General features: G+C 40.3%; 2 protein-coding genes across 10 annotated transcripts in view; one reads left to right on the forward strand and one right to left on the reverse strand.

Moving 5' to 3' along the window:
- BEX4 (brain expressed X-linked 4) overlaps nucleotides 1-27,578 on the reverse strand; it is a 667,575-nt gene that overhangs the window by 532,670 nt on the left and 107,327 nt on the right. The window lies entirely within an intron of this gene.
- Nucleotides 13,919-18,439, forward strand: ARMCX2 (armadillo repeat containing X-linked 2). 9 transcript variants are annotated; one of them, XM_045582399.1, is made up of 5 exons: nucleotides 13,926-14,043; nucleotides 14,665-14,764; nucleotides 15,291-15,353; nucleotides 15,665-15,741; nucleotides 16,096-18,439. In XM_045582399.1, exon 5 carries the CDS (start codon nucleotides 16,210-16,212, stop codon nucleotides 18,025-18,027), a length of 1,818 nt encoding a protein of 605 aa, XP_045438355.1. In that variant the 5' UTR covers nucleotides 13,926-14,043; nucleotides 14,665-14,764; nucleotides 15,291-15,353; nucleotides 15,665-15,741; nucleotides 16,096-16,209; the 3' UTR covers nucleotides 18,028-18,439. The 9 variants fall into 9 exon arrangements, with proteins under 9 accessions (XP_036295860.1, XP_045438355.1, XP_045438354.1 ...); XM_045582398.1 differs by having other exon boundaries at nucleotides 14,665-14,756; XM_036439966.2 differs by having other exon boundaries at nucleotides 14,665-14,747.

The raw sequence follows: 27,578 nt of genomic DNA on the forward strand, positions 1-27,578 counted from the left end.
TATTTAAATTTTTGAGGAAATTCCATGTGGTTTTCCATAATGGTTGGACCAGTCTGCATTCCACCAGCAGTGCACTAGGGATCCCTTTTTGCCACATCCTCACCAGCACTTGCCATTTGTTTAGAGTAGTCATTCTGACAGATGTGAGATGGTACCTCATTATCATTTTGATTTGCATCTCTGGCATGATTAGTGACTTTGAGCATGTTTTCATATGTCTCTTTGCCATCTGTATGTACCCTTTGGAGAACTGTCTATTTAGGTCCTTTGCCCATTTTTTAATTGGATCATTTGTCTTTCTCTTGTTAAGTTGTATGAGCTCCTTATATATTTTGGATATTAACCCTTTATCAGGTGTATCATTGCCAAATATGTTCTCCCAGACAGTGTGCTCTCTTTTTGCTTTGTTGATTTTGCTGTGAAGAAGCTTTTTATTTTGATATAGTCTCATTTGTTTATTTTCTCTTTAGTTTCCTTTGCCTTAGGAGATGTATCTGTACATATATTGCTATGAGAGATGTCTGAGATTTTGCTGCCTATGGTTTCTTCTAGGATTTTTATGGTTTCATGACTTATATTTAAGTCTTTTATCCATTTTGAGTTTTTGTATATGGTGTAAGTTGTTGGTCTAGTTTCATTTTTTTCCATGTATCTGTCCAATTTTACTAACACCATTTATTGAAGAGAATGTCCTGAATCCATCGTATGCTCTTGCCTCCTTTGTTAATTGAGAGTTATGGCTTGGTTCAATTTCTGGGTTCTCTGTTCTGTTCCATTGATCTATATGCCTGTTCTTGTGTCAATACCAGGCTGTTTTGATTATGGTGGTTTCATAGTATAACTTGGAATCTGGTATTGTGATTCCTCTTTGTTTTTCTTTCTCAAGATTGCTGCAGCTATTCAGGGTCTTTTTTGGTTCCATATAAATTTTTGGAATATTTATTCTAGCTCTTTAAAATATGACATTGGTATTTTAATAGGGATTGCATTGAATTTGTAGATTTTCTTGGGCAGCATGGACATATTAATGCTGTTGATTCTACCAATCCATGAACACAGTATATTCTTCTACATATTTATATCTTCTTCTATCTCTTTTTTCAATGTCCTGTAGTTTTCTGAGTACAGATCTTTTGCCTCTTTGATTAAGTTTATTCCTAAGTATCTGTGGCTCAGACTTCCAGTACTATGTTGAACTAGAGGCTCGTTGCAAGAAGATTCATGCAAGAATATGCCTTCCTTCCCCTAGCTTCACTCCTGGCTGCCTGGGAGCCTGAAAGTCCTCATTCCTGGCCAGAGTGCTGCTCCTGTAGCTCCCTTTTAACCCGACCCACCCCCTCATAGCAGGTGTCCCACCCTGCCTGGCTGCTCCACACCTGTGTATGCAAATTAACCCTTCATGTTTGTTTATTTAATTTGCATACTTGCTCCTGATTGGTTGATGTGCATCACGGAGATACGGTCTGTTTGCATATATCTCTTTTATTAATGTAGATAAAAATGGTGAAAATGGACATCCCTGTCTTGTTCCTGTTCTTAGGGTAAATGGTTTTAGTTTTTGCCCATTGAGTATGATGTTGGCTATAGGTTTGTTATATATGGCCTTTATCATGTTGAGATATGCTCCCTCTTCCCATTTTGCTGAGAATTTTTATCAAAAATGGGTGTTGGATTTTGTTGAATACTTTTTCTGTGTCTATTGATATGATCATGTGATTTTTGCTTTTCAATATGTTTATGTGGTATATCACATTTATTGATTTGCAAATGTTGTACCACCCTTGCATCCCTGGAATAAATCCCACTTGGTCATGGTGTATGATCTTTTTAATATATTGCTGGATGTGATTTACTAATCTTTTGTTGAAGATTTAGTTCATCAGGGATATTGGCCTGTAATTATCTTTCTTTGTAGTGTTTTTATTTGGGTTTAGAATTAGGATAATGCTGGCCTCATAAAAAGAGTTTGGAAGTGTTTTTTCCTCTAGGGTTTTCTGAAATAATTTTAGAAGTATAGTTGTTAGTTCTCCTTTGAATGTTTGATAAAACTCCCCTGTAAATCTGTCCAGACTTTTGTTTACTGGGATTTTTTTTTATTACTGTATCTTTTCATCAGTTGTTATTAGCCTATTCAGGTTTTCTGAATTTTCCTGATTCAGTTTTCAGAGATTATACTTTTCTAGGAATTGATCCACCTCAACCACATTGTCCAACTTGTTGGCATATAGTCTTGTTCTTTCATTTGGGGTTTGTTTCTCTGTCTCCTCATTTTGGCTGCCTGTTTGGGTTTATGACTATGTATTAGGTAGATCTTCTGTGCTACTCAATCTCTAGTGCAGGACAGTGTCAACCACTGTTTCTAATTAGATCAGCCAAAGCTTCAAAGGCTCCAGAGACAGCCTCTGCTTACAGACTGATAGGATTTCAACTTGAAATTTCTCCCAGGTAATTGTCCTTACATGTGATGAGAGGGTTTTTTTCCAACAAGGTTGGGCAGTTGTTTCTGCCTGGAGGTTAATTATTATTTTCGGTCTCTTAAGTGGCCTCAGGGCAAGGTGTTTTCCAATAGGGTGGGTCAACTGTCTTCCCCCCAGGCAAGCCAGATGTCTATGGAGGAAAGACATCCTCCACTGCAAGAGGAAATTACTCAGCCAAGGAAGCTGGGGGTCTCTGCCTTCTGACCTTTAATTAATCCCTGAGTCCCCAATCCTGGCTTCTGCTCACACAGCTCCTGTCCACTCTGTTTCCCTCTGTGGAGCATAAGGTGGGTGGCTCCACAGGAAATTTTGTGCATTAACCCTTTAAGAGAGTGCCTGAATTTTCAACAATCTCTCCCTGACAGACAACAACCCTGCTGCTTTTCACGGCCAGATGTTATGTGGGTACCCTTCTCAGTTGTAGTGCTTTCCCAGCTTGGGGATTGGATCTCAGAGTTCTCAGTGGCAATACCCCACAGCTGAGATATCTCTTTGGAACTTCAAGTTGTTTTTTCGTGAGCGTCCAGCCAACCCTTTCATGCCTCTGCCCCTCCTACCAGTCTCTATGCAGTCTCCACTTTTAATCCTCGGCTATCAGGGTTCTCTCCTGTGAGTTTTCCATTGATTATTCCAGAAGTTCTTTCTGTATTTTAGTTGTAATTCCAGTTTGTTCCTGGGAGCATGTCCATGCAGTATCCACTTACTCTGTCACCATTTTTAATATCTGGGCAGCCCATTTCTAAGGCTAACAAGGTTCCTTTTCGTAAACACCTTTTCGTAAACATCTCTGCTTGGGTCATCTTAGATTGTCTAGGTGAACAATACCTGCCCTTCCTTTAGCAACTTCTCTGCTAGTTTTAAGTAGTTTGGAAGAGCATTATATAGCAGTCAATTTAACATCTGTAGAAAACTGTTCTAAATGGGTTAGAGCCACCCATCCTATATCTAAACATCCCTCGACTTTTGTACCAATCTTTAGTCTCATTACTGGTAAAACACATTTTTTATGATGTGCTAAACTGTTTGGCCCTTCAAAATTTATACACTAAATGAACGTATTTGATTCTTTGTCAGGTTAGAGAGAGAAAAGTAGCCCCAGAGAGAGACTCCCTCTGAGACGACCTTTTGAGAGATTAGAGAAGAATGAGTACTCTCATTTTTTTTGTTTGTTTGTTTATGGAAAAGTTGGGCATTTCTTGATAGACTGAACGTCAGCTAGTAATGCTGAAGTTAAGGCCTGGTGGGAGGAGGACATGGATAGGAAATACATTTTCATTTCAAGAATGCAGATTGGTTATTTATAGTAGAAGTTGTAGACACTATTGATACTCTGTCCAGAGTCCATTTACTGGGCTAGTACATATATCCCCTACCTGCTCTGAGTATTGACTGCTGAAGATTTGTAGTTTCACTCTTGTCAGAAGATAGCTGGGAGCTAAAGCCCCTTCTTCCTCCCCCGCCTCCCCTCCACACACACACAATGCCACCTCAGTCATACATCCTGGCTTGCAGGTAATGAATATTAAAGTCTTGTTCCTTTGTTTCCTGGATCTATATCACTGTAGTGCTTTTCATGTCCCAGAGCTTCTCTGGGCTCAGGCTCAGGCTACACTTCAGCCAAACTACATCTGTGCTTAGTTTCTGCCCTGGCCCTATTCTGCTCTTTTTCCTTCCATACAGGTTTCATCTAAGAATACTCTTTCAATAAACCATTTTCACAAGCATCCCCACCTCTATTTCTAGGGAATAGAGACACAAGGGTATCAATTTACATTTCATCTCTATGTCTATCTGTGTTCTCCACTTTTCCTTTACCAGTCATATCAACTCAGTACTTCCTTGACTCAGAGAAAATTTATGACAAGACTTTCCAGATTTTGTCCCTTGCAAGCCCCAAATCCATTGTTAACAATGGAGTTTTGGAAGTGAATAATTCCCCTCACGCTAAAGAGACATCCCCACTCCCACTGGAGGAGAAAAGAGAGAGGTCTTTGAGTCCCTTGAGTATATGGGATCTCTAGCCTACTCCTTGACAGCCCAGAGGAAAGAGTAGGAACTCAATGTTGATAGACATATGATGCACCTGGAAGGCTGGATTCTTCCCAGGGCTCCTAGCCTCACCAAATTTTTGTGTACTCTGTGCCAAGCATGGCACAGAAGCTGACTAACTGGCCCACCTAGAAACTTGGATGATGGAACAGCTATAACTAGTATGGAAAGATACCCCCTCATAAGTCTATCTCAACCTTAGTTTACAGTTATTTTTTAGAACATATTTCTAATAAATATTAGCAATAATAAGTATTTCTAATCTTTATTAGAAAATATAAATTTTTCTCTGCTGGTGAGGATGCGGAGAAAAAGGAACCCTTGTGCACTGCTGGTGGGAATGCACACTGGTACAACCACTGTGGAGAACTCCTCAAAAAACTGAAAATGGAACTCCCATTTGACCCAGTAATCCCACTCCTAGGAATATCTCCTAAGAAAGAAGAAACACCAATCAAAAAGGATATATGCACCCCTATGTTCATAGCAGCACAATTTACAATAGCTAGGATTTGGAAACAGTCTTGGTGCCCATCAGCAGATGATTGGATCAAAAAGCTATGGTACATCTACACAATGGAATACTATACTGCCATAAAAAAGAAGGAATTCTTATCATTTGCAGCAACCTAGATGGAATTGGAGAACATCATGCTGAGTGAAATAAGCCAGTCAATGAAAGAAAAACACCACATGATCTCACTCATTTATGGATAATAAGGAACATTATAAACTGATGAACAAAAAAATAGATACAGAGACAGTAAAGAAACAAATAGACTGTCAAATTGCAGTGGGGAGGGTTGGGGGAGGTAGGGGAGATAAGAGATCAACTGAAGGACTTGTATGCATGCATATAAGCATAACCAATGGATGCAAAACTCTGGGGAGGGAGAGCATGTATGGGAGTGGGGAGGGGGTTGGTAAGGTATGTACACATATAATACCTTAATAAAAAATGAAAATAAAATTTTCTCTGAGAAAAGGAAGTATTGAATGGATTTGACGGAAAAAGGAAAAGTGGAGAACACAGATAGACATAGAGATGAAATGTAAATTGTTATTCTTGTGTATCTGTTCCCTAGAAACAGAGGTTGAGATTGGGATTCTAGTGAAAATGGTTTATTGAAAGAGTATTCTTAGATGAAACCTGTATGGAGGGGAAAAAGCAGCATAGGACCATATGATATTTTTTGCACAGCTGAGTCTGAAAATTGTTTCATACATGCTACACGAAAGGCCAGCAAAATGAAAAGATTATGATTACTATATTTTGTTACAAAACAATCCATTAAAAGAATGTTTATGAAACATTTTTGCTAACTAATAAAAGGCATAACCTGCAGTGGAACCTGAAGAAAATCCAGAATAACATACACAATATAATTGCAATAATGTTCAACACACACACATCCACATTCTTATAAGGAAAGACAAGAAATGGCAATTATTGGCAGCTTATTTTAATTTTCTTCCTTACAGTTTTCTGTATTTTCTAAACTTTTTTTGTAGTCAGGAATAATGTCTTTTGAATCATCTGGCCCTTTCTTGTTCTGCTCTCCACCCCAAGTCTGTTGGTATAAGAAGTACCAAGTGCCAGCTCTGATCACCAGTCCTACTACCCTCAAGCCCAAATGCTAAGAATGGCCCATTCTGCAGTTTTATCTTAGGCTGGTGAAATTGCAATCAAGCTGGATCTGGGGGTAGAGGGGTGTTGGGGATGAGGGAAGAAGAAAATGAATCCTTGGACTTCTCTTTCTTTTGCATGGACAACCCCCAATCCATGTACGTGGACAGGCAGACATAGATAGATCAATTCCAGAATCAGACAAGAATAGGAGACAATGGGAACTAAAGTGCTCTGGTAGATGCACCAACATCTGAATGTGGGTCCAAACCCCAGAACTTTCCCTGTTTCAGGTCCACGTTGTCAGGCCTGTATCTCACCTGATGATCCCCCATCACTCAAGCACGCCAATAACTGCTTCTTCCCCTCCACTTTCTCAAGTCACCAACACATATCACTTCTCATTTCTGTTGGTACTGCCCTACCTTTACAAGGCACAAAATTTAAAAGATGCTGGGTTCAGTGTCCTGGTGGAGAATCAGAGAAGCGTCTCCAAACTGGAAGTTCTACTGCTACCTCCTCCTCACCCCACGACTCTCCATTCAACACCCACCCTTACACCAACCCAGGTTTCCTCCTGATCTTCCTCCTCTTTCCATGCCCAGTCATGCCACCTCCAAGGAAATATGGAGCTGGATATCTAAGTGGGAACCAATATTGGAACCAAGAGCTTGGCACTTAGATAAGCTTCTGGTCACCTAAGGTCTTGTCACTGGTGAGTTAAGATCCCAAATTTCTGCTCCCCTTATGAAATCTATATGGAAGAAAAGAGATCAGATAGGACCATGGGACCCATCCCTCTCTCCCTTTCCCCCTACCACTTTGCAAATCAATGTCCCTTATTTTAACCATTACACAGCCAAGAAACCACTTGTCTTCCTCTGATGACTGAAAAGGCATCACCTTCTCTTGAGCTACTGACAATTCTACTGCTTCTCTGGGGAGATTGTTCCATCCTTTTATATGTTCCCTCCACCTGTTTTTCTTTGGAATCACTAGATTCCTTACCTCTGTGGTTCTGATAAATATCTGGAAATGGGAATGGGAAAGGGGTGTCAGGAAAGGAAGCAGATAGTAGTAATGGGTTTTGCTATTTTCTTATTATCAATATTCTGTTCCCTTTTAACATAAATATGAATTATTTTTATTATCAGAAAATATTATAGAAATGTTTTAAGGAAAAAAGATCCACTTTAAAGATCCACTTTTTAAAGAAAGGCATGTATCCATTCTAACAGGTATGAGATAGTATCTCATTGTGGATTTGATTGGCATTTCCCTTATAACTGGTGATGCTGAGCATATTTTCATAGATCTGTTGTCCATCTTGTCCATTCATAGATCTGTGAGTCTTCCTTGGAAAAGTATGTATTTTTGTATGACTTATTTATATATTTTGGATATCATCCTCTTATAGAAAGATTCATTTGGAAACATCTTCTCCCATTAAATCGGTTGCCTTTTTGTTTTTGTTGGTTTCTTTTGCTGCACAGATGCTTATTAGCTTGATGTAGTCCCATTTATTTATTGTTTTACTTCCCTTGCCTTTATGGTCAAATTAATAGAAACCCCACTGAGACTAAGGTTCATAAGTTTAGTCCCCGTGTTTTCTTCTATGTATTTCATTGTTTTAGGTGTTATATTTAAGTCTTTGGTCCATATTGAGTTAACTTTTGTGATTCGTGTCAGATAGCAATCTACTTTTTTTTTCTTTTCTTTCTCTCTCTCTCTCTCTCTCTCTCTCTCTCTCTCTCTCTCTCTCTCTCTCTCTCTCTCTCTCTCTCTCTCTCTCTCTCCCTTTGCAGGCAGCCTTCCACTATTCCCAAGACCATTTATTGAAAACACTTTTTCTTTCTCCAGTGTGTTTTTGCTCCTTTGCTTAAAATTAGTTGCCTATCTATGTGTGAGTTTATTTCTGGGCTCTCAATCTGTTCCATTGGCTCTATTTTTCTGCCAATACCATATGTTATCAATAAGACATGAAATAACAAGTGTTCAAGAAGATGTGGAGAAAAAGAAACTGTTGTACACTGGTGGTGGGAATGTAAATTGGTATAGCCAATATAGAAAACTGTATGGAGGTTCCTAAAAATTTTAAACAGTATGGAGGTTCCATATAATCCAGCAATGCTTCTTCTGGATATCTATCAGAGAAATTAGAAAACATTTATTTGTAAAGAAATATGTAACCCTGTGTTTATTGCAGCATTATTCACGTTAGGCAAGACACAGAAACAACTTAAGTGTGCTTTGATGGATGACTGGATAAAGAAGATGTGGTACATACATACAGTGGAATACTACTCAACCATAGAACGATTAAGTATCGCTATTTGTGAAAACATAGATGGATCTTGAGAATATTATGCTAAGTGAAATTAGTCATGTAGAAAAGGACAGACAAGAACTGTATGATTTCACTCATGTGTGGAATATAAAACAAAAAGCAGCAAATGAACAACGAACAAAACAATAACTCATCTAGAAAACATTATGGTGTTTACTAAAGGAGCTTGGGAGAGGGCAAAGACGGAAAGTGGGGGTCAAATATATGGTGATGAAAGGAGACTAGATTTCAGATGGTGAGCACACAATAAAGTATACAGATTATATATTATAAAGATGTACTAAAATTTACATAATGTTATTAACTAGTGTTAACCTAATATATGTAATACATTTTAAATGTAAAAAAGCATGTGTCATAAACAATCATTCTCCCTGCATAATGAGTTTTACACATGCCACTCAAAGCAATTTTAATCTCTTCCACATCTTGTCACATAACAAGGCCCTAATTTAACTAATTACTTCTCTGAACATTTGCCAATGTGTTATTATGACATAACCAACTAGGCTTTAATTCTGGAATGCAAGAGAGTGGTTCAGTGTTTGAAAGCCATTCATTCATTTATTCAACACATTTATTGACTAGTTACTGCATGCAGTGCATTATTCTTGATGCTGTGGTTACAGTAGTGAATAAAAGAGACCTAAATCTCTAATCTTTTGGTCTTTACATTGTAGTGAGAGAGCCAAACAATAAGAATATAAAATATATAGTATACTGTTCGTGGTACATACTAAAAAGAAAAAAAAAGGCAGACAAATATATGAAAAGTCGAGATGAGTTGAACTTTTAGATGGAGTGATCAGGGAAGGAATCACTAGAAAGATGATCTTTTGAATAAAGACTTGAAGTCAGTGAGAAATCTAAGAATGGTGATTTCTGGGGAAAGAATATTCCAGGTGGGAGGAAAAGCAAATACAAAAGTTTTGTGAACGGCTGAAACCTGTTTGGCTCAGTGGATGGAGCGTCGGTCTGGACTGAAGGGTCCCGGGTTCGATTCTGGTCAAGGGCATGTACCTTGGTTGCGGGTAAGTCCCCGGTAGGGGGTGCAGGAGGCAGCTGGTCGATGTCTCTGGCTCTCTGTCCCTCTCCCTTTCTCTCTATAAAAAATCAATAAAATATATTTTTTTAAAAAGTTTTGTGAAGGCATACAGTCTAATACATTCCAGGAACATCAAGGAGGTCAGGATGGCTGAGCTGGAGAGAGATCAATAAAACATGAGGAAGATTTTGCTTAGCATAAAGCTCTCTATTTCCATCCATGCTGTTGCAAATGTTAAGAATTCCTTCTTTTTTACAGCAGGGTAGAATTCCATAAAGATGAGGCAGAGAGGTAATAAGGTTGTAGAGAGTAAGGCTTTGTCAATTTGAGTAAAAACATTTGCATTTACTTTAAATGAGAAGAGGGGAAGGAGTTTGAATTCAGAGGATTGAGAATAGACTATAGGGATACTAAAATGACAGGGAGGCTGGTCTATCTATACGATTCATTACAACAAAAAACTGAAGGAGAAACTTACCCATTTCTAATTTAAACACACACACACACACACACAACTACTAGCATAATACAAAAAGAAGGAAACTTAATTTATTCAATAAAGAATTATATATAATTTGATGAATTATTCTTGGTTAAATTAAATTAGATATTTAAAATTTCTTAACCTAATGAAGAACATATCAGAGATTCTTCTGACCTTCCATATTCCTCTCCTTGTGGGCTACCAAACCCACAGAACTTATGATCTGCTTTCATTCAGTGACATTATTTCTTTGTACCACTTTTTTTTTTTTCAGTATTGGCAAACATAAATGAAATTAGCCTTAAAAATGAGAAAATAATTGGAAACAGCAAAATTTATACTAAAGGATGAAACAAAAGAGTCATTTCAACTTCCTTCAAGAATAAGGTAAAGAGGTGCTCAAGCACCATCATTACTCAACATAGTTCTGGAAGTTCTGGTCAATGTAACACACAAATAAAAGAAAAAAGGTATAAATATTATAAAGGAATAAATGAAAAAAATCATAATTTGTCGATTGTTATGTATACATACCTCAAAAACTGAAGGTATCACCTAAAAATTATTGGAATTAATAATACAGATAAAGAATTAGCAGATATAAAATCCTACCTAATAAAAGAGTAATATGCAAAGTAACCATCACTCTGCTCCACAAGCCACGCTCACCAGCCAATCAGAGCGAGTATGCAAATAAACCCAACCAAGATGGCTACAGCCACAGAGAGCAGGAGGGAGGCGTTTCCCCGCCAATGGAGGAAGCCAAGTTTTCTGCCTGCCCTTGCTGGCCTAAGCTTCCACTCAAGGTTACAAAGTTTCAATTATAGAAGGTAAACAAATCCAAACAGAAATGGCTGCCACCATTGAGTAAGCAGGAGGCTTGGCTCTGCTCCAGGCTACAAAGTTTCAATTGTAGAAAGTAAATATATTCGAGATACCAGGGTCTCTGCTCAGTTCTCTGGGGAACATGGCCGGCCTGCAAACCACCACAGGCCCCTCACTCAGGCTGCCCCATGTCCCAAGGGAACCACCACCCTGATCCTGGATACCCTTCAGGGCAAACCTGCTGGCCCCCACCTGTGCACCAGGCCTCTATCCTATCTAATAAAAGAGTAATATGCAGATTGACCATCACTCCAACACACAATATGGCTGCCCCCATGTGGTCAAAGATCCTGCCCCTATTTGGACACAAGATGGCCAGCAGGGGAGAGCAGTTGGGAGGCATCAGGCCTGCAAGGGAGGGCAGTTGAAGGTGATCAACCCTGCAGGGGAGGGCAGTTAGGGACGAACAGATCAGCAGAGGAGGGAAGTTGGGGGCAAATGGGCTGGCAGGGGAGCAGTTAGACATCAATCAGGCTGGCATGGGAGTAGTTATGGGATGATCAGGCTGACAGGCAGAAGCAGTTAGGGGCAATCAGGAAGGCAGGCAGGTGAACAGTTGGGAGCCAGCAGTCCTGGATTGTGAGAGGGATGTCCGACTGCCCATTTAGGCCCAATCCCACCGAGCAGTCAGACATCCCTCGAGGAGTCCCACATTGGAGAGGGTGCAGGCTGGGCTGAGGGACAACCTCCCCCCTTACCCCCATGCATGAATTTCATGCACTGGGCCTCTAGTAAATATATAATGGTATATAACATTTTCCTTAAATGGAAAATTACCTATCAGAAGCTAAAATTGGAGAAATGAATAGCATTTCAGCAACAAAGACTACTAAATACTTAGGAAAATCCTAAAAAGTAATAGGAATTACTTAACTGAAGAAACTTATGAAATTTGATTAACAAACATAAAAATAAGCAAAATGAAGACATATCTTAATCATCAAGGGAACCTCTCAATGTGAAGATGTCAAAGTTCCTCAAATTAATTTGCGTATTTACTGCAATTACAATACAAATTCCAAATACTTATTATTTGCTTCTTGTTACTCAATTTGGAACTCAATTAATAAGCATAAATGCACTTACTAATATGTTCATAAAAAGAAAGTTAGAAGTTGTTAGTAGTGGCTGGGAATGGAAAATATATTACTTTATAAATTTCCTTATTGTTTTGAATATTTTAACCACTAATAAATATTACTATTATTACCAGGAAAAAAACACACAAATTCTTAATCTGAACTATTATATATAACACAGATTCTCTAGGTCATTGTATTGATTCTGTCTATCTGTGGTAGTAGTCACAGACCTCTTGAGAAACTGATGAGCTCAATGACCTCTGTTTTTGGAAAGTCAATGCACACGTATACTCACAAGCAAAACCTTCCATAGAATTTCAGATGACCACAGAGGTATCCAGTTGAGAATGCCTACTCTAGGTTAATCAGTGTGGTCAGTGGGGCACCACATATATTTGGTTGTGGGAGCTCCAAAGTGGGTGTGGGCTGCAGGTCATGACCCTGAAGCAAGGCTAGGTTCTCCATGAGTGTCAGAGGTGAGAAGAGGCTGTACCTCTCAAGCCAGGTGGTAGCAGCAGACAGTATTAAGAGCAATGTTAACTTTTGCACCTTGAAGGAGAGCAGCGCAGGCAGGCCTGGGTGCTTCCCCTAGCAATCACTTCTCCAGGTTTTATGGAAACTCACAATTGCAGGGGTAGGTGGGAACAGCAAAATCTCCTATGCATTCCTGAGTCACCTGTGTGGGAATTTAGGGGAGAGAAGGATGGAAGAAGCCAAAGGCATTTACTCAGTTTGGTCACCTGAATAAAGGTGGCATTTATCATCTTGGTCACCTGTTTATGTATACCTCTAAGTCAGCAACAGAGTCAGGTGCCTGACTGCAGGGGATGAGAAGCTCTGGCGGATGGGAGTGGGTAGAGAAGGAGCACCTTCCCCTGTCCTCTTGAGGGTTTGACTATCTCTGCACCTCTCACATCAGTCATTTCCTTGGCCTGACACCACTTCTTTTTGCCCAGAGCTGAATCACAAAACTGGAAACCAATCCAAGAACAGGTGTTCAAAACTGCCATGGTAACAGCCATCAAGTTACAGGAGGTTCACACAGCAGTAAGCAGTGATTTGGGAACATTAAATAAATGTGCTCTCTAACAACAAGACAGGATCATTTATTTGTCCAACTTAAAAAGTGTCCCAGAAAGAAAAAAAGAAGGATATTATTTGTCCAAAGTGAGATCGGACAAGTGAACATCTCTCCATGGGCCAATTTACAGATCATATGGAAACATGTTTATCAGAGAAATTCCATTTTTAGATGTTTAAATACCAAAGCGTATTTTGAAAACTATATCCCACTTGGCCAATAGAATTCATTTTCTATGTGGTAAAAATGAACCAATATTAATGGTGCCTTCCAGTTTTAGTGTGAAATCTTTTTTATAAAACACCCACTCTTTTTTGTTGCTGCTTCCCACACCAAACTCTTGTTGTGCATTCTTACTATTAAATGAAGGGTGGTGATAGCTTTAAAAACAAAACCAAGGAATGTCACAGAAGTATAGCCCCCACTCCCACGTCTTGTCTCCTTTCTTATACACTGTCCCTTACCTATACAGGGGGAATGATGGGCACCAGGTGACCAGGAATTGGAGGTGGAGCGAGGGGAGAGTGTCCAGTTGCCTAAAAGAGAATGAGACAATTCCCCAACAACAAAAAAAGGTTAAAATCGTCAATAACCCCAGAAGATACATCTCCCTGTTCTGTAGCCAGAGAAAGGCAAATTCTAACACATGGAAAGGGGACTACTTTTGGCTTCTGGGACTACAAAAACAAAACAAACAAAAAATGAGTGACAGGACTTAATGTGGTAGGGTGAGGTGAGAGTGGGGGTAAAGGAGGAGGCTAGTGCTTTTGTTGGGAGTGGAAACTGGAGAGTCAAGCTTACTGGTGACGCGACCCTCACGTGACTAGGAGCTGACGTGGGCAAAGGTACTTAAAACCCTGACCGCTGTTCTCCGTCCTCCTCTGGGTACCAACTCTATTTCGCTGCGCTCTGCCTTGCGTTTAACCCAGGCGAGGAGGAGGAGAACATTCCCCCAGATCCGGGCAGGTGGGTGTGAGGGTGGGCATGACCTGGCACTCCTGAAAAGCATAGTCCCGAGATGCGGGAGTTTGAGGCCACGGGCACCACCGCTTCCCGCTCCTGGCAGGCTTTCCACACGCCCGCGCTCGGTTGCATTTCATTGTGGTGGGCAGCGGGAGCTGGGGAGGAGGGGACTTAAGGAATGATACACTTGGGGAGGATCCGCTTACTTCCTCTCCCAACTAATGTGCTTTGGTTTTGGTTTTGACACCCAGGCCCTGCACCCTACAACCCATCTTGTTTTGAGAGGGGCTGGGAAGGGAAATTAACGTGGCAGAGCGATAAGGCCAGTGGAGAGGTTGGGAGAGGGTAACCGGAGGGACACTTTTTTTGGAAACAATCTGGCAGGTTCACTCTCACCCTCACTTTGCAGATACCTTCCCACATCCCATCGTCATCCCTGAATCCTCCCCTTCTTCCCCAGTCACCTCCGACTATGTGTCCTTTGGGGGTGCTGGGAAATGGGTGTGCCAGCCTCTGTGGGGGAGATGGAGGGTTTGGCGCCCGGCTTCACAGGAGGGGGGGGGGGGGAGGGCCTGAAAGAATCTGATATAAAACCGCGGTGCTAATTCCCAGGCTGCTTTCCAGATACCTTCAGCCCACACAGTCCTTTACCTCCGTTTTTGCAGTCCTGGAAAAGAAGTTCGGTTACTCTGGCAGGAGAAATGGCGGTTAGCGTGGTATTTGGGTGTGTGGGGGCGGGAGGGGGGGGCGGTGGGGGGCGGATCCCAGATCAAGCGGAGAAACTGGAAAATCACTACCCTCAGACATTGGGGTTCCTGTTCTGCAGGTTAACACTAGGCGTGGGAGGCTGGGGACTGAAGGACGAGTGGTCACAGGGGAGGCAGAGGCCCTCATAGATTGCTTGTCAGTAATGCCCGGTCCCACGACTCCTCCAGCTCTCACTGCATACTCGCCCCGCCCCCCTCCTGCCGCAGCAGCGCTGGAGAAGGGGTGTGGCTGTCTGTCCCGGAGCAATGGCGGACAGGAGGACGGGCCAAAGAGAAGGAGGGGTTGAGTGCCTGGGGAGACTGCGCTGGAGTTGGAGATTGGGGTGGTAAAGGGTGGGGAGGTTAGAAGAACTGAGAAAATTGGGAGGTGGACCCATTTGTCATTCTCCTTTGTAACTGCTAAAAGGCAATTGTGGGGACGTGTCCTGGGTTTGTTACATTCACTAGGCTCCAAAGTCGACTGTCTATATTTCTGCTCTGCAGTCTGCCCTTAAGATGAAGCTCTAACTGAACTGAAGGAGGAAGACATATCCCTGAATCTTTCAGGTTAGTGTGGGGATGAGAACTGTGGGAACCCCTGTTTGTAGGTGTGTCAGAAACCAGAGTAGATCTGTGATCAGAGGTTCCTCTCCCCCCATCTTCTATACAGGACAACCTTCCCCTGGTCCTGTCCTTTCAATGCAGAGAAAGGGCTGTGGCATCCCCCTTCTTAATTAATGGTGAGAGAAGGAAGGGATAAGGGTGGAAAGAAGAGGCCTGTGAGGGAGAAACGTGGCCCACAGGGGTTCAAATTAGGAGAGGAACTAGAATCCATCTACCAAAGACCCCCAAACACCCTTTCTGTGATCTCCCCACAGGTCTGTCTGCCTTTTGGACTATACACAAGGATAAGCCTGTTGGAAAAGGACAAACTGCTCCTCCTCCCAACAGACTGGTATGTGAATGAGCACCATTTGGAGACCCTTGGGGTCATGGGGAGAAATTCAGTGTAGAATCTAGCACCCCTGAGTTATCTATTCTCCACCAGCTTTACTGATGTCAGTACTGCCTCTCATTCCCCATTTAAGTGCTGGAAAAGTGTGTTTTGGCATTGGGCAGGCTAGAGGTGAAGATGTAGAAAACAATGGATAACCAGGGTCTTGAATCAGCAAACACAGGCCTGGACATCTGTGTCTGAGTACTAGCCAAACTCACCAAGCATTATGTCCCCCAAACTCTCCTATAAGTAGGCCTGGTTAGGCACAAAGTGAGCCAGAGCCCTAAGCCTCATTTCTGTCCTTTACCTCAGGTCCTGCTTGGCTTGCAACCTCTGCAGAACTTGTGAGCCTTGCCCTTACAGGCACACATCCTGCTTGGGCAAGCTAGCTCTACACCCCGATCAGAGAATCATTCGAGCTGCACCATGAGCCGAGTTCGGGATGCTGGCTGTGTAGCTGCTGGGATATTGATTGGGGCAAGTGCCTGGTACTGTGTCTACAAATACACCAGGAGAAGAAACCAGACAAAGAAAAGACTGGCTAAGCCCAAGACCAGGGCTCTGGCAGGGACTGGAGCCAGGGCTAGATCCGGACTAAGGGCTGGATTCACAATTGACCTTGGGTCAGGATTCCATCCTCCAACTCCAGTATGTACTGGGGCAGAGGACAAGGCCCAGAATGAAGCCTCTACCCTGTACACAGATGCAGCTGAGGTAGTTGCCCCAGCTGCATTCAGTGCTGAAGCTCAGAGTGAGGCTGTAAGTCAGGCCCTGGAAACAGAAGGGGCCTGGGTTGGGCCTCAGTCTGAATCAGTAGTTGGGGCGGGAGTGGCTTCTACAATGGCACCACCTCAAGGGGAGGCAGAGGCCCTCATAGCTGCAGAGGTCCCCTCAATGGCCGGAGCTCCCAAAAAGACAGATACCCCTGGCACAACAGAAGTTCCTCAGATGCCTGTGGTGCCTCTCGGGACTCCAGCACCTACTGAGGCAGCAGCACCTACTGAGTCAGCAGCACCTACAGAAGCAGCAGAGGCTCCTGTACTGGACACACTTTCTGAGGATGTAGAGACTCTGGGGACCTTGGGGTCCCCTAAAACAGCAGCAGCCACCAAGAAAGCAACTCCTGGGTCTCATACTGGGGCTATACCTAAAGCTGGGTCAGCAACTGGAGCTGTACCCAAGGGTGGAACTGGAGCTGTACCCAGGTCCTGGATTGGAGACAAGGGAAAGGAAAAGAAAAACAGCAATGTTGAAGTAGATCAATTGGGGCTGGGATTCCGCCCTGGGGATGGGGCTGCAGCAGCTGCTGCAGCCTCTGCTAATGGAGGACAGGCTTTCCTGGCAGAGGTCCCTGATTCTGAGGAAGGGGAATCTGGGTGGACTGACACAGAGTCAGAGTCAGACTCTGAGCCTGAGAATCAGCAAAGAGAAAGAGGGAGGATATTCATTCCCATGCAGAAGCGCCCCTTTCCTTATGATATTGATGAGATTCTGGGTGTCCATGATCTCAGGAAAGTACTTGCTTTGCTTCAGAAATCAGATGATCCTTTCATCCAGCAGGTAGCTTTGCTCACTCTGAGCAACAATGCCAGTTATTCATGCAACCAAGACACAATTCGCAAATTGGGAGGCCTCCCAATTATTGCAAACATGATCAACAAATCCGATCCCCACATTAAGGAAAAAGCCTTAATGGCCATGAATAACCTGAGTGGGAATTATGAAAATCAGAGCCGGCTTCAGGTATACATGAATAAAGTGATGGATGATATCATGGCCTCAAACCTGAACTCAGCAGTACAGGTAGTTGGGCTAAAATTTTTAACAAATATGACTACTACTAATGACTACCAGCACCTGCTTGCCAATTCGATTGCAAACTTTTTTCGTTTGTTATCTCAGGGAGGTGGAAAAATCAAGGTTGAGATTTTGAAAATACTTTCAAATTTTGCTGAAAATCCAGATATGTTAAAAAAGCTGCTCAGTGCCCAAGTGCCATCATCATTTAGTTCCCTCTATAATTCTTATGTGGAATCAGAAATTCTTATTAATGCTCTTACTCTATTTGAGATCATCTATGACAATCTCAGAGCTGAAGTATTCAACTACAGAGAATTCAATAAAGGTTCCCTTTTTTTCTTATGCACTGCATCTGGAGTGTGCGTTAAGAAAATTCGAGCCTTAGCAGATCACCATGACCTCTTGGTGAAAGTGAAAGTTACAAAACTAGTTGAAAAATTCTGATTGGCTATGTGCTCTCAAAAGACTTGAAAACATTTCTTTGTTTTGCAGTCTGGAAGCAATGAAAATTGTAAGTTACTGCTTCTCTACTTGATCATATAGTAAAGTGATTCTTTCAGCTGCCAGTTTTGAATAATGTATCATCCAGAGTGATATTATCTGTGACAGTCTCCAGCTTTAAGCTGAACCATTTGATGAATACCAAATAAATAGTCCTTATACTGAAAACACATTTGTGACTTTAATTATGCTGCTTGAATGGAAATATTTTTATTGGTTCCTCTGTGAATTGACAGTGAACTTATCTGTTATTAATAGCCTACACTTCTATCGTTTGTTTTTATTTGAATCTACCCACCAAAGACTTCATTTGTGTATCATCAATAAAGTTGTGTGTTTTGACTAAAAAAAAAAATTGTTCTCGTGCTTCCATTTAAAATCTAACTGGAGAGATAAGGTGCATAAATACAAAAGGATTGCTAACAGTATCTAAGCACATGCCCATTGTGAAATATGTTGTCTGGCTAAATGAAGCAGAAGTTGCTAGAAAGCTTCAAAGAAGAAGGGAACACTTAAGCTGGGCCCTGAAGAACAGCATGAGAAAACAGAAGGGCATCCTGGAAGTGGGAAATGGCTTGAAGAAAGGCACAGAGGTGGTAAATATGTTCCTGTGATAAGAAGGTAGCCAGATTACTGGAATGGATGCTGTAGGAAGAGGAGTAATAAGAGAAAAGGTGGAAATGTAGGGAGATAAAAGTTTGGAGAAGATCCTGATCCCAAGTTGAGATATTGAAATATTACCCTGTCATATTCTGGGAGTTACTGGATATTTTAGACAAAAATAATCTGGTGGCAATGTGCAAAACAGATTGAAGCTGGTCTGGAGTTAGATGTGGAGACTGGAAACAAGAACACTTGTTAGGAACTTATGATAAATCAAGCATGAGCTGATGAAGAGTAAATTAGGGTGATGACTATAGCAACTAGTAGGGAATGATGGTGATAAAATACTCTTATCAAAGAAATACCAAGATCTGCTGTCTTATTTGACTGTAGGTTGACAAAAGGAGGATTGTATAATCTGGTGCAGGTCCTAACAGAGAAAATTATCTTTCTTGGGCAATTCTGGTGACCATGTAATGCCAAAGTGAATTATCATTATTAATGTTGATAAAAAGCATTGTGACAGATAGAATGACTTTTGGTGCAAAGAGTGTTTTCCCCCTTTGGGTTAGAGGTCTAGGGCTGCCTTCTTTTAGAAGAGGGGCATGTGGTGAGACTTTTATGAGAATGCTACATGCACTCTTGAGTTCACTTAAAAGCAGATCCATCTTCCTTCCTCTCCTCACTGGCCCACTGAAACAATGAAAGAAGAAAATAGGAAAAGTCCCAGAAATTAAAAACAAAAACAAAAACCAGCCCACTTTCTTGCCACTCATTACAAAATTCTCATTAGTGTTCAAGTCTGTGGTTGGCTCTGGCAGTGATAGAGATAGGGACTCTGGGGAAGTGGGCACATAGAAAAGGGACAGATTTGCTTTAAATACTGGTACAACTTATCTGGAAGACCATTTGGTAATCTTCATAAGAAGCTTTAAAGATGTACATGCCTTTCAACAAAGCATTCCACTGGTAGGATTTTTTCCAAAAGAAATAATCAAATAATTGTACACAGAAAGATATATAAATATGTTCATTTGAGCACTGTTTCTAAGAGAGAAAAATTACAAACAACTTAAATGTCTAACACTATGGAATTGGCTAAAGAATAAGTAGTATGCCCACACAATGAAATATTATGCAACTATTAAAAACTATTGTACTTCTATAATATTGGAATGAAAAGACATTTGTTTGCCAGTTGTGTCTGTGGGTGGATTTACAGGCAAGTTTTACCAAACATTCCAATTAGAGCTAACATCTAATTCTTCAAACTATTCCAAAAAATCCGAGAGGAAAGAAATCTTCCAAGATCTTTTTATGAGGCCAGCATTATCCTAATTCCAAAACCAGATAAAGACACTAAAAGGAAAGAGAATTACAGGCCAATATCCCTGATGAACATAGATGCTAAAATTCTCTATAAAATATTAGCAAATAGAATCCACCAATATATTTAAAAAACCATACACCATAACCAAGTTGTATGTTTTGACTAAAAAAAAAAAAAATGTTCTCATGCTTCCATTTAAAATCTAACTGGAGAGATAAGGTGCATAAATACAAAAGGATTGCTAACAGTATCTAAGCACATGCCCAAGATGCAAGGCTGGTACAATATTCACAAATTAATAAACATCTACATAACATAAATAAATTGAAAAACAAAAATCACATATCAATAGACACAGAAAAAGCATTCAACAAAATCCAACACCCATCTATAATAATAAAAATGTAATATGCTAATTAGACCAAATGTCCTTCTGTACGAAGCTGGGGCTGCAAGGGAAGCCTGGGTACTGGGTGCCAGAAGGAGGCTGGTGCTGACAGCCGGGGGAAGGAAGGCCTACTCTTGCACAAATTTCTAGTTTTTTATAAAAACTCTCAGCAAAGTAGGAATCGAGGGAGCATATTTCAACATGATAAAGGTCATATATGACAAACCTACAGCAAACATCATACTCAATGGGCAAAAACTAAAAGCATTTTCCTTAAGAACAGGAACATGACAGGGATGTGAGCTTTCACCACTCTTATTCAAAATAGGACTGGAAGTCCTAGCCACAGCATTCAGACAACAAGAAATAAAGGGTATCCAAATTGCCGAAACCGGTTTGGCTCAGTGCTAGAACGTCGGTCTGCGGACTGAAAGGTCCCAGGTTCGATTCTGGTCAAGGGCATGTACATTGGTTGCGGGGCACATCCCCGGTAGGGGGTGTGCAAGAGGCGGCTGGTCGATGTTTCTCTCTAATCGACGTTTCTAACTCTCTATCTCTCTCCCTTCCTCTCTGTAAAAAATAAATAAAATACAATATATTAAAAAAATAAAAGGTATCCAAATTGGAAAGGATAAAGTAAAACTCTCATTATTTGCAAAAGACATGAAATTGTACATAGAAAACCCTAAAGCCCTAGCTGGTTTGGCTCAGTGGGTACAGCATCAGCCTGTGGACTGAAGGGTCCCAAGTTCAATTCCTGTCAAGGGCACATGCCCAGGGTGCTGGCTTGATCACCAGTATGGGGTATACAGGAGGCAGTGGTCAATGATTCTCTCTCATTATTAATGATTCTATATCTCTCTCCCTCTTCCTTCCTCTCTAAAATCAATAAAAAAAATTTTTTTAAAGAAAACCCTAAAGACTTCACCAAAACACTATTAGATTTAATAAATGAATTTGGCAATGTAGCAGGATACAAAATCAACATGCAAAAATCAACAGCTTTTTTATACACTAACTAGAGGCCTGGTGTATGAAAATTTATGCACTGGAGTTGGGAGGGGGTCCCTCAGCCTGGCCTGCCCCCTCTCACAGTCCAGGAGCCCTCAGGGGTGGGAGGTGACCCAGTGATCGGGGGAAGGTGATGCTCTATCACATGTCTGCTGCTGCCACTGGTTACCTGAGCCTTGGGCAGACCTTGCAGCTGGGTAACCTCCATCCAAGGCTTGCCTCTGCCTTGGGCTGCTAGGGGACTGAGGGGACTGGGGGACTCTGGAGGCAGGTGTGCAGAGCCTGCTGCCCCAGCAGGGCTGAGGAAACTGGGCACTGCCAGCTTGTGGCTATGGGTGCTGCCATCTTTGGGGGTGTGGCAGTAAATTAGCATATTCCTTCCTTATTGGCTGTGGGTACCACCGTCTTTAAGGGTGTGGCAGTAAATTAGCATATTCCCCCTTTATTGGCTGTGGGTGCCACTATCTTTGCAACAACGTGAGGGTCAATTAGCATATTCCCTCTTTACTAGTTAGGATAATGAATTCTCAGAAAGAGAAACTAAGCAAATAATTCATTTTACCACTGCAACAACAACAAAAAATAAGATATTTAGGAATAAACTTAACCAAAGAAGTAAAACTCTGAAAACTATAGGTTTTTGAAAAAAGAGATAGAAAAGATATAAACAAGTAGAAGAATATACCATGTTTCATGGATTGGTAGAATCAACATCATTAAAATGTCTATACTACCTAAGGCAATCTACAGATTCAGTGCAATTCCTATTAAAATACCAATGGCATATTTCACAAATCTACAACAAATACTCCAAAAAATGTATATGAAACCATAAAAAGACCCCAAATAGCTGCAACAATCTTGAGAAAGAAAACAAAGTTGGGGGAATCACAATACCAATTATCAACTTATACTACAAAGCCACTATAATCAAAACAGCCTGGTACTGGCACAAGAACAGGTATATAGATCAATGGAACAGAACAGAGAACCCAAAAATCAACTCAAGCCATTACACTCAATATTTGACAAAGGAGGCAAGAGCATATGATGGATTCAAGACAGTCTCTACAATAAATGGTGTTAGTAAAATTGGACAGATAGCCCTAACCGGTTTGGCTCAATGGATAAAAGGGTCCTGCGTACTGAAGGGTCCCAGGTTTGATTCTGGTCAAGAGCATGTACCTTGGTTGTGGGCACATCCCTATAGGGAGCATGCAGGAGGCAGCTGATTGACGTTTCTTTCTCATCAATGTTTCTAACTCTTTATCCCTCTCCTTCTCCCTTCCTCTCTGTAAAAAAGAAAAAAGAAAAAAATCAATAAAATATATTTTAAAAAACAAATTTAAAAAATTGGACAGATACATGTAAAAATATATGAAATTAGACCACCAATCACAAAATAATAAAAGACTCAAAATGGATAAAAGATTTAAATTGAAGTCATGAAACCATAAAATCCCAGAAGAAACCATAGGCAGCAAAATCTCAGGATCTCTCATAGCAATATGTTTACAGATACATCTCCTAGGTCAAAGGAAACTAAGGAAAAATAAATGGGATTACATCAAAATTGAAAGCTTCTGCACAGCAAAAGAAATCATAAAAAGAAAGAAAGAAAGAAAGAAAGAAAGAAAGAAAGAAAGAAAGAAAGAAAGAAAGAAAGAAAGAAAGGAGAACCTACTGTATGGGAGAACATATTTGGCAATGATACATTAGATAAAGTGTTAATATCCAAAATATATAAGGAACTCATACAACTTAACAAAAGGAAGACAAACAATTCAATTAAAAAATAGGCAAAGGGCCCTAGCAGGTTTGACTCCTGGATAGAGTGTTGGCCTGCAGACTGAAGGGTCCTGGGTTTGATTCCAATCAAGGGCATGCATCTCGGTTGAAGGCTCCTCCCAAGTCTGGGCCCTGGTTGGGGTGCATGCAGGAGGCAACCAACCTATGTGTTTCTCTCACGTTTATATTTCTCTCTGTCTTTCCCTCTCTCTTCCACTGCCTCTAAAAATCAAGGGAAAAAATATCCTCATGTGAGGATTTTTTTTTTAAATGGGCAAAAGACCTAAGTAGACATTTCTCCAAAGTGGACATACAGATGGCCAAGAGACATATGAAAAAAAAAATGCTCAAAGTCCCTGATGATCAGAGAGATGCAAATTAAAACAACAATGAACTATCACCTCACACCTGTCACACGGCTACCATAAAAAAATCAACAAATGGCAACTGCTGGTGAGGATGTGGAGAAAAGGAACCCTAGTACACTTCTGGTGGGAATGAAGACTGATGCAATCATTATTGAAAAACAGTATGGAGTTTCCTCAGAAAATTAAATATGGGACTGCCATTTGATCTAGTGATCCCACTTCTAGGATTATATCCTAAGAAACCCAAACCACCAATCAGAAAGAATGTATGCACCCCTATGTTCATAGCAGCACAATTTACAGTAGCTAAGATCTGGAAACAGCCCAAGTCTCATCAGTAGATGAGTAGATAAAAAAGCTATGGTATATTTACACCATGGAATACTATACAGCAGTAAAAAATAAGGATCTCTTACCCTTTGAGACAGCATGGAGGGACCTGGAGAGTAGCATGCTAAGTAAAATAAGTCAGTCAGAGAAAGACAAGTATCACATGGTAGCACTCATATGTGGAATCTAAGTAACAAAATAAACTGATGAATGGAGTAGATTCAGAGACATGGAACAGAGTGCAGAATCTGACTTGTTTGGCAGTCTTCTATGCAGTAACTCAGTGATTCAAACTTCCTCTATCTTGTGGCTCCTCCATCTCAATATGTGGCCTTCAAGATGCCTTGTCTTAGAATTCATCTACATTACTTTTCCTTATAGTACCTTCTCCAGATCTAGTCACATGGCCCCAATCTAAATGAAAGAGAGACTAGGGAAGTAGAGAAGTGCAAAGATCATTTGGTAAGTACTAGCCGCACCTGCCATCTCATGCTAACAAAAGTAATATGGAATAAATACATAAATAGAAAGTCTTAGATACAAACTTTACTTAATGTAGAAACTTAATATACTATAAAATTGGCACCACAAACCAATGGAGAAAGGATGGCCTACTTAGTATATGGTATTGGGAAGAAGGGATCACCATTTGAAGAAAAATAAAACTGGATCCCTTCCTAGCACCAAATACAAATCTGAGCTCCAGAGGACAAAAAAACAAACAAAAAAAACCCCACAAAAAAACAAAACAAACAAACAAACAAACTAAATATGAAAACTAAAAATATGAAGTTAATGAAACATAATATAGGAGCCCTGGCCAGTGTGGCTCAGTTGGTTGAGCATAGCCCCACTCACCAAAAGGTGATCAGTTCGGTTCCAGATCAGGACACATGCCTCGGTTGTGAGTTCAAACCCAAGTAGAGGCCATTCAGGAGGCAGCCAATGGATGTTTCTCTCTCATCAATGTTTCTATATCTCTCCCTCTCTTTCCATCTCTCTCTAAAAACAAACATATTTTTAAAAAGATAATATAGGAAAATATCTTTGTGACTTAGAATTGAATAACCATTCTTTAACTAAACCTCAGAAGTATGTGCCTAGCGCTAGCTGGTTTGGTTCAGTGGATAGAGCATCGGCCTGCAGATTGAAGCATCCTGAGTTAGATTCTGGTCAAGGGCACATGCCTGGGTTGCGGGCTCAATCCCCAGTAAGGGGTGTACAGGAGGCAACCAATCAATGATTCTCTTTCATCATTGATGTTTCTATCTCTCTCTACCACTCATTTCTTCTCTGAAATCAATAAAAATATATTTTTTTAAAAAAGAAGTGCATGCTTAAGGCAAAAAAAATAGATTAGTAGATTTCATTACATAAAATTAGAATTTCTATTAAATAAAGGATACTATAAGCAATTTAATAGATGACAGAAAATGATATTTGCAGTATCTTAAACTAGCAAAGGATTAGTGTCTAACATATGCAAAGTACTCTTGCAAATCCAAAAGGACAGGAATACACCGTCATAAGTTGACAAAATATATGAAAAGTATACTCAGAAAGAAAACCAAAATGTTTAGAAATATATGAAGAGATGTTCAAATTCATTATTAATCAGATAATTGCTAATTAAAATGCAATTATAAATACATTTACACTTACTTGGTTGGCAATTAGAAAGCAGGGACATGTCAATTATCAACAAGAAAGCAAGATGTAGAAATTCCAACATACACAGCTGATTACATTTTATTCTGAAGCTGCTATTCCAAAAAGCAACCTAACAGTACTTAATCAAATTAATTATACATGTGCCCTATGACCCAACAATCCCACTTATTTTGTATACATTCCAGAAAACTTCTCACACAAGTCCATAAGGGGATATGCATGAAGATTTTCATCATGGTGTTTGAGGTAGTAGGGAGTTGGAAGCAGTCTAGATTCTGTTTCTAGGAAAATGAATAAGTAAATTAGAGTCGGTAAACACTAGAATATATCATACAATAGCTAGAAACTAAAGACTATATGTACAGAGTAACATGTAACGTTTTTTAAAATACTACTAAATGGGAAATAAACAGAATGAGAACCACAGCACCATACTTAAATTATGTCATTCATAAAAAATAATATAAAGATTAAAAGAACTCAGACAAACAAAAATATACATATCAAATATATTAAAACAGTTTCCAGTGGGGAAGATAAAATTGAGGAATATAGATGAAAGAAAATAAAGTAATGGAAAACAGTATGGAGTTTCCTCAAAAAATTAAAAATGGAACTACCATTTGACCCAGTGATCCCACTTCTAGGAATATATCCTAAGTATCCTAAAACACCAATCAGAAAGAATATATGCACCCCTATGCTCATAGCAGCGCAATTTACAATAGCTAAGATTTGGAAACAGACTAAGTGTCCATCAGTATAGGAGTGGATAAAAAAAAGCTGTGGTACATTTACATGACAGAATACTATGCAGCTTTAAAAAAGAAGAATGTCTTACCCTTCGAGACAGCATGGAGTGACCTGGAGAGTATTATGCTAAGCAAAATAAGCCAGTCAGAGAAAGACAAGTATCATATGATCTGATTAATATGCGGAATCCAATAAACAAAATAAACTAATGAACAAAATGGATCCAGAGACATAGAAGCATGGAACAGACTGATGAATCTCAGAGGCAAGAGGATGGGGAAGAGATCAACCAAATAACTTATATGCATATACGCACAACCCATGAACACAGATAGTAATTGTGTGGTGAAGGCCTGGTGAGGGGGTTGGGAGCACGTGGATGAGGTTAATGGGGAGGGGGAAGGAATATCTGTAATATCTTCAATAATAAAGATAATTTTTAAAAGGAAATAAAGCAGTAAATAAATGAATAAAGAAAAGAGGAAAAGGATTTTATTAGACCAATGTAGATGTTATGATACGAAGGAAGGAATATGGTTAGTATAATAATCATCATTGCCTAACTGGCTAAAACTATTGGAAAAGACTCAAAAATAATATAATTTTGTTTATATTTTATTGAATTTATTGTGGTGACATTCTTTACTAGGATAATATAAGTTTCAGCTATGGATTTCTGTTACAAGATCTGTATATTGAACTGTGTGCCCACCACCCAAAGTAAAACAATCTTCTGTCACCATATATTAGAAAAAAATAGTATGATTTTACAAAAATTATTTCTCACTCACAAAAGAGTCTCAAGTTAATGTCCCAGATCAGGAGGGAGGTTCTGCTTCATATGAATATTCAGGATCCAGGTTCATTTTATCTTGCACTCCTCTCTCCTCTAGGGACTCACGGTTCTCTCCATTTGGCTGGTACATAAGAAAATAGAGAACACAGATCAAGCATGAAGATGTTTTCTGAGGGAAAACCTGGAAGTGATATACATCACTTCTGCCACAATTTATTGTCCAGAACTCAGTCTTATGGCCACATTTATTATAAAGGGAACTGACCTCTCTCATCTAGCTGGGTGCCCAGGACAAAACAGACAGTATGAATACTGGAGAACACTAACAGTTTCTGCCACAGTGTGCAAGAGCTTTGTGGAAGAAATTATGGTGTTATTAAAAGAAACTAGTAATCTAGGGTGTTGGTTTTAGTATCTGTTTCCCCTGACTATGTGCAACAGTTTTCAAATGTTTTC

This window comes from Pipistrellus kuhlii, unplaced genomic scaffold (assembly GCF_014108245.1).
Source record: "Pipistrellus kuhlii isolate mPipKuh1 unplaced genomic scaffold, mPipKuh1.p scaffold_m20_p_16, whole genome shotgun sequence".
Taxonomy (NCBI): Eukaryota; Metazoa; Chordata; class Mammalia; order Chiroptera; family Vespertilionidae; genus Pipistrellus; species Pipistrellus kuhlii.

What these genes read in the sequence shown, in the direction of transcription:
- ARMCX2 (XM_036439967.2), top strand. Translation starts at nt 16,210, where the DNA reads ATGAGCCGAGTTCGGGATGCTGGCTGTGTAGCTGCTGGGATATTGATT.